Below are 15005 nucleotides of genomic sequence, written 5' to 3'. Positions count from 1 at the left end.
TCTTTTATGTGAAACCATAACGTTTCTTTTGGTATAAATTGATTTCTTTTTTTCATCATTCTACATACAAAGTTATTAAAGTAAGATAATATTTTATAGTATATTTCATATTATATGAATATAATTAATATAAATTATGATTAGTTAAGTTAATTATGTTAATTTAATTGATTGTATGTCTTTACATTAGTCTTACGTTCTCTTCCTCCATTATGCAAGTATCATACATAATTTCCTGCCTTACATAAATGTCTTGTGCATGCTTTTTCTGTAACATAATAGATACGTTAATTAATTAAGACATACGAACGGACAGTTAATCAACGTTTTATCTCTTCGGTATTAAGTTCTCTGGTAGAGCGACGGACGGAAAAATGGAGATGCTGGTCGCAAAAAGCAAGAAAGGCAGGCACAGAACAAAATTCCTCACAAAATTCCTTTTCATTTGCATTATTACGGTAATGAGACTGAAAAGCCGGAAAATGTCGGGCTTTTGTCACAGAGGGATTGTCCGCCTGGTCCATTCATTGATTACGTCGGTAGACGGGGTATATAATATCTCAGCTAATCCACCCTAAAGATAATGAGTGTGGCGGGCTTCGCCTTTCTATTTGTTGCTCTAAATATCTCAAATAATCGGAACGCCTGTGAATTGCGCCGGTCTATTCAATTACGATTATGATATCTTACAATTTAATACATCTCTTATAAGATTACCACAAGAGGTTATTATCACCAATATCACAAGTGGTTAATAAAATGAGTAACGATTGAAATAGGAATGGGAATGGATTAGTCGGCGTTTTATTTAAATTTTTTTAAAAGTTAAAGGAAAATTGTGTTATCTCAAAGAGCAATGAAAAATTCTCAGAAAGAAGGTATGTGAAATCATTTGGAATAATTGATGATTTTAATTATGATCTCAGATCATTTTATGATTAGGATATTATTTCGGGATAAAACAATTTGATTAATTTCTTGATGCTTTAAAATTCTTAAGATGTTTGAAAGATTTGAGATATTCATAATATATAAATTTTTTTCAAAACTTTCAAATTTTATATTATTATTATTATTAAAGACAATTTTAATAATCAACAATTAAATAATTAAATAATTTGCATCAATTTGTAAATATTTGCAAAGATTTGAAATCTAAAAAATAAAGTATATTATATATGTTAATTTATTTCTTATTAGAGTAAATATACGCGTGCACGAGGGATGGTTCATTTTTTAAATGCGTGGTTATTTGATTTGCAAGGGTTCGCGGGAGATGTTAGCAAAATCGCAGACCAAACCCGTCTAGATGTATCTCGTTAATGTAATTTCGCCGAATACGTGCAGGCGTATATCGCATCTCTTTCGCGCAACACGCGCGGCTAAAGGTACGCCGACAAAAATCTACAAAGAGAAAATTTACCGATGACGGCGAGAGTAAAGCGATGCGAACGCGGCACGTAAAAGGAAAGGGTTGCCTGTAGAAAATAGAGATCTAACATCGCGAAAAAGAGAAAATTTCACCAACAAATAATTTTTATCATGAAGAAAGAAGAAAAAAGGAAAAAGAGACAATATTTTGTTATGTTTTGAAAAAAATTCTGTGAAAGTGCAGATTATGTATGCAAATAATAATATAATGATATTAATATTGTAATAAAAAATAATATAAGTATATATACCATAAAAATAGTTATTTAAATAATAATAATAATAATAATAATAATAATTTAAATATTTAGAACTTATTTTACATTTTTTGCTCAGTTTATAATTGATTTCTTTTTTTTTTAATTTTAGGGTTTCAAAAAATTTATGAATACAAAATTAAAAGTTGAAAATTTGGAATTTCAAAATATTTTATTAAATTCAAAATTTATTCTTTTTCTCTGTTTCTCTTAAAAAATAACTATCACACAAACTACTGTCTACATTTTTGAATGGTATCTCTTGAATCTAGTCAGAAATAACAAATCAGAAACTACAAATATATTAAGAAATTAATATATAAACACAATATTATTAAGAAATAAGTTCTCAATGTTAAATAGAAATCTTATAATATTTTTCACAAAGTACATTTAATTAAAATAATTATATGACGAAAATACTTTCAATTTCCCTCAAAAATTTAATGGCGCCATTGTTTTAAATAATTTGCTTCTTAAATTTGTGATTGAATAAAATGCGAGCAATGCGAGAGAGAGAGTTCAGAATTCGACAGGAGGAAGGAAACAGATGAGACAGGACGAAACAGAGTAATCCTTGCGGCCAAGAGTCACGAGCCCCCCCCCCCCCACCTCCCAAGGGTGAACGAGAGTGGTGCACCCTGCATACTCATAACAATAGTTTAATATTCATATTGTCACGTTCGAATCAAAGGAATGACAGCGGTGGGCACTGCGTCCTAATTCATCGGACAAAAAATTTGTTCCCTTTCAGGGGTGCATCCACGTCGTCCGCTGATGAATTCACTCGAAGTCATTGACGCGACAACATCGCTACACCACCACTCACAACTCGGACTCGTAATTAAACTTAGCCCTCTACAGTACGTCTCAATGTATCTTCCGACTGATTCAAAGCAGATTTGCTGTCGAGACATTAATTGACATGGAATAATAACGATTAGATTGAAAATAGTTTTGATCCAATCCAATTTTTTAATTAAATCTGCCACTTAAGAGAGATGACTTGTCAATTAATTTCAAGTAGAATTTATATTAATACAGAATCTAAATGCATAATCTATATAAAATCTGGTTATTCTCAGTTTCAATAATACTTAATAATAAAAATTAACAAAAAAAATTAACAAAAAATTTTTTAATTTATTCTTTCCTTCATTTTATAATATAACCATTATTCCAAAAATTATCAAAATGTGAAATTATAAATAATAAAACAATAAATATATGATTCATTTTGTGATGATAAAAGCTATTTTATAATAATAAACTGTCCTTGTAAAATACTCTTTACGAGTAAATAACAATTTTGCAGAAATATATAATGATATAATCAATAATATTAAAATCGAAATATACATAGTTTTTCGAGCTTCCCTCTGTTATCCTTGCAATATCGATGTATCGCGATTTCATGAAAGTGCCTTAGGGATGTTAATTTGCGAAAGCGAGAAGGAGAGAGACACCAGAAAAGACTACTATTAATAACTTGTCAAGTTTTCGTCGATAAAACTTCCGTCAAGGGAGAAAAGGGCGACACGTCGAGATATCCGACGAAGAGTTCACAAAGACGCCGCTTTAACTTCGCGATTTTAGAAAAGGGGAAAGCCTCGAAGTAGCGAAGCGATCCTGATGAACGGAATAATACCCGGATTTGAGTGCCATTTTGTAACATTTGAAAAATTTTTTGCATTTTAATTTTATAATTTTATAATAAAATAAAATTATTATATAGCTAAAATATTAGAAGATAATAAACATCAACAACATCTATATATATATATATATACATTTTAAAAATTATTTTGTTATAAAATTAAAATATATGATACAGCGTATATATAATATAGCGTATATATATATATATATATATATATAATAATTAATATGTATATATATATATATATATATATATATATATATAATTGATATATTATATATATATATACATATTAATTATTTTTCTTACGAGAAATTTTAAAATAAAGAAAAACTCATTTTCATTATCGTCACGCAAATTTTATAACGCTGTATCATATATTTTAATTTTATAACAAAGTAATTTTTAAAATATATAAATTTAGCATTAGGAAAAGTCGTTAGTAAATTAAATTCTTGATTATGTAATTTAGTATTAATATTTTTTTAGTATTAATATTTTAGTATTAGTATTTTTTTCTGTCATTTAATAAATGTCTTTATATTTAATTATTGTAATAATTTTAATTTTTTCCATTCAATTAATTATCATGACAAAATTTATGATAAATAGATTTATGAAAAAAAAATCAATTGAATAGATTTATATTTTGTCCAGTTTATCGTAATTTATCGTATATTCTAAAATCTATTCGGAACGAACAGATTTATCCTCGTTTATCATTTGAAAGATGCGACCGGCGCATCACGGCCTGTCCGCTATTTATTGCATCCCTCTCTCTCCTCCATTGATGCCGCGCATCCCGCCAAGGGTTGAAATCGCAACGAGAGGCGGCCCTTCTAAGGACATCGACGATTGGGCGCTGAAGGGATGTGCCGGCCTCTCGGTAATAATCCTCGCGGTGTTCTTGGCAGATCCATCGTTCCCATTTAATGAGGGATGGAACGAACGAGAAGAAGGGGAAGAGACACGCCGATGGTTCGGATTGCAAAAACATTTTATTTATTTAATCAAGAAGCGCGACTAAAGTAAAAGAAGAAGGATGTAAGCGCATATTTTTGATATAGCAAAAATTAATAAACGAGAATTTAAAAATTAGATTGATCGACCATTTTAATAATTACATACATACATAATAAGTGTAATATAAAATTGTAGATTTACGTATTATTAAATACATATCACTGCAAATATCCTATGCAAATGTATTATTTTTAAATTAATCAAGTAAAATATTGCTAATATACACGCAGTATCCTTAGAAAGCTAATCTGCCTTCGCGAGTGCTCCATATTTTTTAAGCGACACATCGATATTTCGATAACGGATATCCCCCCCCCCCCACAGCACAAAACACCTGTGTCCGTGTTGTTCTCGACGAATCTTCGCGTCGTCATTTCGTTACCTTCGAAATATTAATCTTGGTCGCTGGCGCACACACGTGCGCGCCTCCAATCTGTACGATGACGACGACGACGACGACGACGACGACGATGACGACGACGACGACGACGGCGACGACGAGGAGGAGGAAGAGACACGAAACGAACATTGTGCGCACGCCATAACAGCGTAGCAATAACAGTGTTCCATTATATGTAGCTACACCGCGAGCGGCGAGATTGCAAAACATGCCTAGATTAATGTTTTCTCATCCCGCGGCTTTGTTGTGTAACGCGGGGGCGAGAAGGGAGAAAAGCGGGCAAGAGCGCGGGAGCGGATCGGACGGATGGTGGCGGTTCACCCTCTCCTGCCTGCCTCCCGGAGCCGCGGTTCTCTCTCGTCCCTCTCGCTCCGCCCCCCCCCCTCCCCCCGTCAAACTCCACCATTCTATATACAATCGCGTCATGCGACAATGAACAGTACGAATTACGTTGCATTCTCTTTTGCGGCTCTCTTCGATCGGCCCTCCGCGCGCGCGGTTCCGCGGCGCGTTATTATTCCGCGTCGCGAGAGTTGGCAACGTGAAACAACAGCGACTGGTTTCGAGTAGTGAATGAATTAGAAGAAACCGACAGAATGTATTTGTTTATTTAATAAAATTAAACATTAAATAACATTATATTTACATTTAATAAAATAAAATGTATGTTTTTTTTTTTTAATAAAAATATACAGAACTTTTATTTACATATTTTTTTATAAAAAAATATAATTTTTTTTTATAAAATTATATATGTATATAAAATTTTGTAGGCGCATATATCTGATAATCTTGTGTGATAAATAATTTTTTTTTTTTTAAGGAAACATTTTTTTCAAACGACGCCTCAAAAGAATACAATAACATTCTTTTATCTTTGAAGATTCACTCTTCAATTACAACACAAATTATATCCTTCCCCCAATATATCCTGAAAAAAAACCATCGTGTATCCTTTTCGCAATATTCTTCGGTTGTTATTGCATCGTCATGTGAAATAATATACCAGAATGAAATACATTAAGTTTAATTTGCTAACGCAGCGAGTATTTCATTACTATCATGAATCTTATTAAAATTGTGAATATGGAAAAAATTGCTAATTAAGTAATGAAAAGATATTTAATTTACAAAATTAAATCACCCGTGATCGACAAAAATAAAAAAATAGGAAATTGGAAAGAAAGGAGTTGAAAATATGATGAATAATTTTTTTTTTATTAAAATATTTGTTTTTTTTACACTAAATACATACGTATATGTATAAGTCTGTATCATTTAATTCACATTACATTTTGGAATTCTTAAAATTTTTATAGATACATTTTTTAAATTATATTAAATATTTATTAATTATATTTTCAATAAACCAATCGGCCGTAAATTGCAAATGATCGGTAGGTAGTGAAAGATAATTAATTTTGTCGGACATTTCCATTGCACGTAATCCAAGTCGATCCTACAAACAATAGATCAATATATATATATATATATATATTAAACGATCGTATTTTTAAATCGATCGCGTATATACCTGTTGGTACAATTGGCTTTGTTGCAATTTCTGCACATCTTTCGCTTGGCCAGGTTTGTAGAATCCAAACCATTCTGATTCCACTGGTTCGACCATTGTATCGTTCTCGAATTTAACAAGAACTAAAATTCGAAGCTTCTGAAGATTGTTCTTGTATTCCTATCGCAATATAATATAAATAAAAAAATAATTAATATTTTAATAATTTTTATTTTGTTTCATAATTTTAATAACTTAAAATTTTATATTATGGATGGACATTATATAATATCGTAATCTTGTTACTCACGACGTAAGACGTGTCTCGGATTTTTTATTCATATTTATTAAATATAAATTATCTTCATTAGACATATATTATCTTCAAATCAAATTTAAAATTCCAATACAATTGCGATACACATATGCAATCGTATTGGAATACACGTACCGTGTTGATGATGTTCTCATTATTGATATCAGCAAGAAAAAGATTTTTCTTTTGATATTCATCTTCCTGTACAGGATCATGCCAAAAAGAAGCTTGTATCAATGAATTTTGAATGTACCTGAGAAAAAAAATTAAAACAATGGAGAACGTTTCGTTAAACAGTGCTAATGACTTCGATAATCATGAGAATAAATACCATAGATATGCACCATGATGAAGCATGCGACGCATGTAATTGCACAATCGGGATGTATCTGAGCACTTTGGTATGCCAAAAACACCTTGATGCTGACCGCCTAAAGATATCAGATTCAGCATCGGTGGATTAGGGCATCTTTGAGCCACTGCTCTCCTAAAATAGAGAGCAACGACACAGAAAGTCGATTGAAAATCCAAACGTTGCAAAATTAAACAACTGTAATAAATTGAACGATTTACAAAAATTGTGCCCCTTGAGAAAAGCCAATGGCGTTGTATCCATTTTGGAGCTTTGGGTCTTGCGATAGTTGTTCACATACATATTTTATTTGCTCGTTAATGTTCCCAAAATAACTGTTCTCGACATCCTATAAGAGAGGATATTATGACTTAATGTTGCGTTAAAACAAATATGAAATAACAGCATGATATTGCAAGACAAATAATATATCATTACACACTCTTTTATAATAAATTAATTAATAAATTATATTGAGGAAGTATTTATCAAAATAAATGAATTATAAATATAAATATATAAATATAAATATATAAATATTTGTAACACAAGGATATATATAAAAAAGATGAGAAAATAGAAAAAATTTTATATTTATAGATATTTTAATAGAAAAATACTTTTGAAATTGTTATGGATTATGTCCAACCTCTATCTCATTATTTCCAATACGTATGGAATGAACGTAAATCCCAGGAATTTCATCTTGAAGAATCTGTTGAATCTTTCCAAGACTAAAAGAGAAACAGCAGCTATCACCTGCAAAAGATATGCTTTCACCTTTGTAACAAAATTAGCCACGTTATGTCAGAAATTAAACAATTAAAAGCTGGAAAGCTAAGTATCGAGAATAATAGTTCCAGTCATAGTGAAAGTAAAACTCAAGAAATATATTAAATTCTACATTTGCAAGCAAATATTATTATTAACATATATAATATTTCTAAAAAGATAAATTTTACAATTAGATTATGAATTTAAGCTTTTTGAGATACAAAATTAAGGAATAAAGAATTTTTACAAAGGTAAAATTTAAAAGCTATCCTCGTTGCAACTTAAAATATATATTTTATGAGTCAATTTAATTTAATTATTTAGCCACACTTGTCATCCTGAAGAAACTTATGTTCTGAAATTTTTTCTACTTTTAATAACAAGGATGTTTACATCTGCAATAAATGATAAGTATATATAAGTATATATAAATCCCCCCTAATAATTCTCAGTCATAACAAAAGTAACAAGTAACAAAATAAAATTTTATATTTATATACAAGTGTTGTTATCATGATATGATGATCAATAGATCAAAATATATCAATAGATGTATTTTTTTAAAACAGTAATTTCTAGATTGCTATCTGAAATGTTGAATTAAAGAACAGAGAACTTTTGCAAAGTTTTCTAAAATTCAGAAATTATCTTCTTTGCGACTTGAAATATTCTTAATATACTTTCATGAGCCAACTAACATTTAATCGCAGAGCCTCTGAGAAATTCCCTTTACTCTTAAGCGAATTAATGGGAATATCACAGTACATAACAAACACTGATAATACGATTCCCCCATAATAAACACTTCAAAAACAATTACAGAAACATTCTTCAAACTGAGATTAGATTTAATTCGTCGATTAGACTTAATTTGCGCGAGGACGTCGCAGACGCGAAGAACATTGAACTCGACTACTTGTAATTACACTAATTGCATAGTGGAAATAATAGCAAACGTCGTCCTTACAGAGGGGGGGCGGGGGGGGGGAGAAATATAATGCGGACGAAAGCGGAGCGTTTAAGTGTAGAAAGTAGAGGAAGTAGAGGAAGTAGAGCGTTAGGGAAATGATGACGAAGGACCTACCCATTCCGTGCCACAGCACCACCGGCACCGGTGGTGAACCGTCGGTCCTCACATCCTCCCTTTTCTCGCGTGAGCAACGACCGGCGTTCACGCATAGGAATATCACGGCGATAAAAACGCAGGCACGTCCCGCGACACGAGCCATGTCGACTGTCAACCGCGCTTACGTTTAAGCGACTAATACTTCGCAACACTCCTCGCGACACCGTTAATCATCGTCGGAGCGCGGCTGAACGCGGCTGAGGGTGACGTATTGCACCGATTGCATATACATGCACGCGTGTACACGTGTGAATTATATGTTTTCACGGCATGCCTCGCCGAGGCGACGTTGCCCAACGCGGTCGCGTTGCGAAGTCCGACGGTGCGAGGCTCCTTCGGTAATTCAGATTTCGCTTCGCGCGTTGCCTCCGCGCGTTGCGCGAGTTTCATTGCGAAAATGCACAACGCGCTTGGACTGTAAAAATGTAATCAAAGACAAAAGACAAAAAAGACACGACAAATTCACGCACTTCTCTAAAGATTCCAAGTTTGCCAATGAAATATTTAATTTAACATATCAAATTCGAATTGAAATGTAAAAGAATTCGAATTGTATTGTTATGTTCGAATCTATTCGAATATTATCAAAGCAAAAAAAACAGATGAACGTCAAGTTCAAATAGTTTGGATGGTTCAAATAGTTTAAATTTTAATAATTTGTCTGCAACGTTAATTCGTTATGTTTGAAGTTTGAATAGTTTGAATAACAAAAAGAAGAAAACAATGCATTAGAAATGAAAAAAAGTTTTTAACTAATCCTTTTTTTAAATTGCATTTTTGTAAAACATAGAAATGTTAAAAAAGAAAGAAAAATATTAAAAGAGAATAAATACGAAATGATTTTAATAAATCTTGAAATAATAAAGTACAAAGCAAGATAAAAAAAAAATCCAAATGTTTTGTTGATAATGTATTGAGTTGTCGGAAAAGTCATGACGTATTTTTGTAACAGATGGCGCTAATCCATTTTTGAAAATACTAGAGTCATTCGCATTCTATGTTATTGCTAAATCATTTGACAGCTAACAGTTTTAGCTTCATTCCAAAAAAAAAATTGAGTGATTTGGTTGAGTTTTGGAGATTTTATAGTAAGTTGAAGATGGAAGACCAAACTGTGCATTTTCGCCATATATTGCTATTTTACTTTCATAAAGGAAAGAACGCGTGTCAAGCTTGTGAAAAGTTGCGTGAAGTTTACGGTGACAATGCTCTACAAGAACGTCAGTGCCAACGATGGTTCGCGAAATTCCGTGCTGGTGATTTTGACCTCAACGACGCTCCTCGATCAGGGAGGCCCATCGAGATTGATGATGACAAAATAAAGGCATTGATCGAGTTAAACCCACGTTACACGACACGAGAGATTGCAGAAACATTGAACATCCATCATTCAAGCGTTCACGATCACTTGAAGAAGCTGGGATACGTAAGCGAGCTCGATATTTGGATTCCTCGTGAACTCAAAGAAGTTCATTTGACGGCGCGTATAAACATTTGCGATATGCTCATTAAACGTGAGAAAAATGATCCTTTTTTGAAGCGACTGATAACTGGTAATGAGAAGTGGATTGTTTATAACAATATGATGCGCAAACGGTCTTGGTCCCGACTTGATGATTCGCCATCGACATCAAAAGCAAACATTCAGGAGAAGGTTATGCTCTCAGTGTGGTGGGATTTTAAAGGTGTCGTGTTTTTCGAGCTCCTACCAAAGGATCTACCAAGGAACCAAACAATCGACAATTCGAATGTGTACTGTCGGCAATTGGATAGTTTGAACGACTCCATCATCCAGAAACGTCCAGAGCTCGTTAATCGTAAAGGAGTTGTGTTCCATCACGACAACGCGGGACCATACACAAGTTTGACCATCCGTCAAAAATTATTGGAGCTTGGATGGGATGTGTTGCCACACCCACCATACTCGCCTGATCTTGCGCCGTCAGATTTCCACTTGTTTCGCTCTCTTCAAAACTCCTTGCATGGTATAACGTTTAATTCAGATGAAGCTGTAAATCAGTATCTTGTTCAGTTTTTCGCCGATAAAGACAGGTCCTTTTATGAACGAGGAATTATGAAACTCACTGAAAGATGGCAAAAGGTTATCGAACAAAACGGGCAATATATCGTTGATTGATCTTTGTTATTTATATAAATAATGATCTTTGAAAAATATACATAGAAAAAAATACGTTATGACTTTTCCAACCCAATAAATATAAAACTACATTCTGATTTTAAGGCTCGGTTGTCTCTCTGCAGCCATATTGAATTATGACGTCAGGGGCGAGAAATGACATGTAAAAAGTTTCTTGCGTCGTATAGTTTTGTTCTGTACCTTTTCCTTAAAAACATGATATTTTCGTATTCTTAAAACTTGTAAAGAAAGTAAAATATCTGTCCAATAAATCATATAAAAGTGTAAAATAAATCTTGAAATAACGGTACACTGTTTAGTTATTAGAAATTATCAGATCATTAGATATATTTGTCAGATCATTAGATATTATTGTTGTTGTAATATTCATTGTCATTTGTAAGAAAAAAATGAGAACAGTCTAAAAATAAATTTTCAATTTCTACCTACTTTCAAATTTAATAGAATTTTGACTTTATAATTCTGTTAAAACTTCCAAAACTGTGTCACATGATGCTTACATATTCATTTGATACTGTCTCATTCCTGCTTTCAAAGTTTTCGCGTAGCTCATTAAATTTGTATCCGGCAGTGAAGATTGAGATTGGGAAAAGAAGCAAAGGGAAGAAGGAGAAAATTCTGTTGAATTTGATCAATCGGAATGGAAGGTACAGACTGAAATTATTATTAAAACCTAAAATTTAAATCGTACTTGCAATATCAATTAATATATGATCATATTCGTATACAACACAAATATAATGATAGTACCACTTGAAATAAAGAAATGTGCAAGATAAATAATATGTAGAGTATATGTATATATATATATGTGTGTGTGTATTTTTACATATATATAAAAATATATGTAATAAAAAACGAGGAATAAAATATATAAAAAATATATATAATAAAGAGGAAGGAAAAAATGGGTCAATAATCGATGCTTGTTAATCATGATGCAGCTTGCAATTACGATACGATCGAAGGATCTTCGATCGTAATGTGATCTCAATACGTAATGAAACGTGATAGTTCGATACGCAAGCTTTACGGTCCGCCGACGTAAAAGCACATCGCCGTTGTTATTTCCGTATATTAACGAATGCCATTCGTTCCTCACGGTTGGTGGAAGAAACGGATTCCGGGGAGGTTGAATCTCTCGTTGAGGGTATGCGGGAGGGAAGACGCCGAGGGGGGAGGGGGGGAGAGGTAGAGGAGAGGCGAAAACCAGTGGCCGTTTTGTTTAGCGAATCGCCGCGATATCCGGAATACAATGCGCATATCCGAGCCGCTTGTTCCAGGGATACATTGTTTCCGTTCTTCGGCATTCTGCCCGCGTATGGAAATGCAGTAATCACTTAAAGCGGATCTGTGCTGACGGCCATCATCACCGGCGTGGAAGGAAGAGACCCGAGAGTATTGTACGCTCAGATCTCATAAAAATTTCTGTAGATACCATGATACTTCGCAATTCTTTTCTTTCTGGAATTATCAGAAATTGTTTAAAAACTCTAGTTATAAATGCTTAAATATCTCAAAAATTTAATTTATTACATCTTAATAAAAATGATTGTGTTTTTTGGTATTTCTTGGTAGCCTATCTTTTTTATTTAAAGTAATTACTTAAGCTTTGTTTTTAAAATCATAAAAACCAATCGAAAAAACGCATCCTAGAGAATTTAATTATTTTAAATAAACAAGTTTCGAAAACTTAGTAAAAATTTTATAATCCAAAGTAAAACAATCAAATTATTTATGTCGTCCGGTGATTCCCAAACGATAACAATGAATTGAATAATAATTGATAATTACTAATATATAAATTATTTTCCTGAAATTGATTACTCTCAATGATTATATTCCTAAATACATTAATTTATTTATGCATTATTCCTTTTCTTTTATTCTAACTAGTAAATGATTTTTTGAGATAAGTCTCGAAATTGAGAATAAATTTCTAAAATTGTAATAAATTGTAATAAATCGAAGGCGGAATTAGAGTGAGAGAGAGAGAGAGAGAGAGAGAGAGAGAGAGAGAGAGAGAAGGAAGAAAGGTAAGGAGATGGAAGAAGGAGATCGATCGAGGAGATGATGGGGATGGACATCGACATATTAAATAGGTGGGCAACGGCTGCGATCAGTTCAATGAGTAACAAATTAACTGGAAATGTTTCCTCAAAATTCAAGATGATTGCGGTTAAGAAATTCTCTCTTCTCTTCCTCTCTCTTTTCCTCTTTCTCTTTTTCGTTCTTAGGAACGAGGACGGGAATTTTATCGTCCGTTTTTCCTTTTATGCAATATTCGATTGAATTAAATTGCCATTTATTCTAGTCGATACATCTGTATACAAAAAAAATCTTTATATATTTTATATCACTTTTGATTTATTCCACATGCATTCGACGAATTACGAGGTGCAAATCATGCGATTAGTAACAGATTGATTAAAGCTTTCATTTCAATCCTTTTTATCTAATAGAAATAAAAAGTGTTAAAAAGTTAATAATTAATTTTCAACGTACTAAATTGTATTTATAAAATATATAATATCATGTTTATAAAAAAAGGGTAAAATTAGCTTTATTATTGCGGACATTTCTCTCATATATTTAACTACTTCTTTTGTAAAATGCGAATGACTTGATCTTTTCTCAAGAAGATTCGCCACAAAAAAAACGGAATTTATTTTCAAAAGGATCAACAAAGGAATCATTTTAATAAAAGAGGCTCGAAGATCGCCGCAGAAGAATTCACCCCTTTACACCCGCGGCCGGCGGTACGGCACGCTGTGACGCGCGCCACTATCCCCTCCTATCTTCCGTCCCTACATCCGCTCTCCGCGTGCCTTTCCGCCCCTTCCCCGTGCCTCCTTTCGCGACGTAATGAATCCAGTTTGTCGAACTCCACCGCCTTCTCCGGTTTCGCCGCCGCTGGATTTTCCGGATCTAACCATCCTAACCCCATCCTAACCACCCACACCAACCATCCATCCGTCCGTCCGTCCGTCCGTCCGTCCACCACTAACTGGCGCACGTGAACCACTGTGCTTTTCGGTGCCCGCGACGGCGGCCAACCCGCGCAATCATTTCGCATCTCTCCTCCTATCCCACCCTCTCTCGCCCCTCTTCTCGCCGCTCGCCTCACCTCTCTGCGACCGCGCGCGCCCGATGCCCGTAATTACATCGAGTTCTCTTGACGATGGTGGAACGGGGCGAGGAGGGAGAGGGAGTGCAGAGGTTCTAATTAATCAGCTAGCCGCAACGCGCGCGAATCGTTCCCGGCAACACGCTACGGCATGCCTATAGGTTGACCGTCGACCAAAGCATGGGGCCTCGCGCGCGGGGGTGGTCTCCTCTCTAACCCCCTGTCCCCGGTCGGCTTGTCCTGCCGGTGTTGTTAACTCTTAGTTACATGCGTTCATTTGAGTAGCATAATTAGTTACGCGCTACACATTATATAATGATTGAGTGTGCATCCGCGAAACACAGAGTTAGCTTTTGATTTTATCCACGACGCAATGAGATAAAAATACGGTAAAAAAAACTTCTCTCAACACGGTCTGAGAGAAGAAAAATAGAGTTCCCCAAAAATTGCCGATCCCAAAAAGAGCGCCGATACGAACGAAAAGGTCAAACACGCTTGACCGCATATCAAACCTGCGATAGGCAGAACATAAAAATTATATTTATACATTCTCATAATTTTCATGATGTCTAAATCGATACTTTCAATTAGTAATAACATTTTCTTCATAAAAAGAGGAGTGATTTGAGTATTGCCAACCCGATTTAAATTCACAGCCGGAAAACGCGCGGCGAAGGGGTTAATCGGCTCATCGCTCGCCGAGGAACGGAGAAAATCGACGTTCTTTGTTGCCGTTTTATTCCCCCGGTGGCCTTTCAGCCTCGGATCTTCATCACTCCCACGGACCATGAGAAACAGAGAGAATAAGAGAGATTTCGGGCAACATTGGTTTCAGGCAATAATTACTGGTTGGAAACCACCAAGCTGA

At 34.0% G+C, this 15005-nt stretch overlaps 1 protein-coding gene across 1 annotated transcript; it reads right to left on the bottom strand.

Annotated features, from left to right (window-relative positions):
• Positions 1-5968: 5968 nt before the first annotated feature.
• Ppt1 (Palmitoyl-protein thioesterase 1) lies at positions 5969-9148 on the bottom strand. Its single transcript, XM_011638760.3, has 7 exons — positions 8811-9148; positions 7602-7711; positions 7174-7301; positions 6932-7087; positions 6736-6853; positions 6306-6464; positions 5969-6230 (listed from the first exon to the last, which is right to left on the bottom strand). The coding sequence occupies exons 1-7, from the start codon at positions 8953-8955 to the stop codon at positions 6105-6107; spliced, it is 942 nt and encodes a 313-aa protein (XP_011637062.2). The 5' UTR covers positions 8956-9148; the 3' UTR covers positions 5969-6104.
• Between the last annotated feature and the right edge of the window lie 5857 nt (positions 9149-15005).

Source organism: Pogonomyrmex barbatus, unplaced genomic scaffold, assembly GCF_055798465.1.
Source record: "Pogonomyrmex barbatus isolate J1 unplaced genomic scaffold, ASM5579846v1 scaffold8, whole genome shotgun sequence".
Taxonomy (NCBI): Eukaryota; Metazoa; Arthropoda; class Insecta; order Hymenoptera; family Formicidae; genus Pogonomyrmex; species Pogonomyrmex barbatus.
This window is presented reverse-complemented; position numbering and strand designations above follow the sequence as displayed.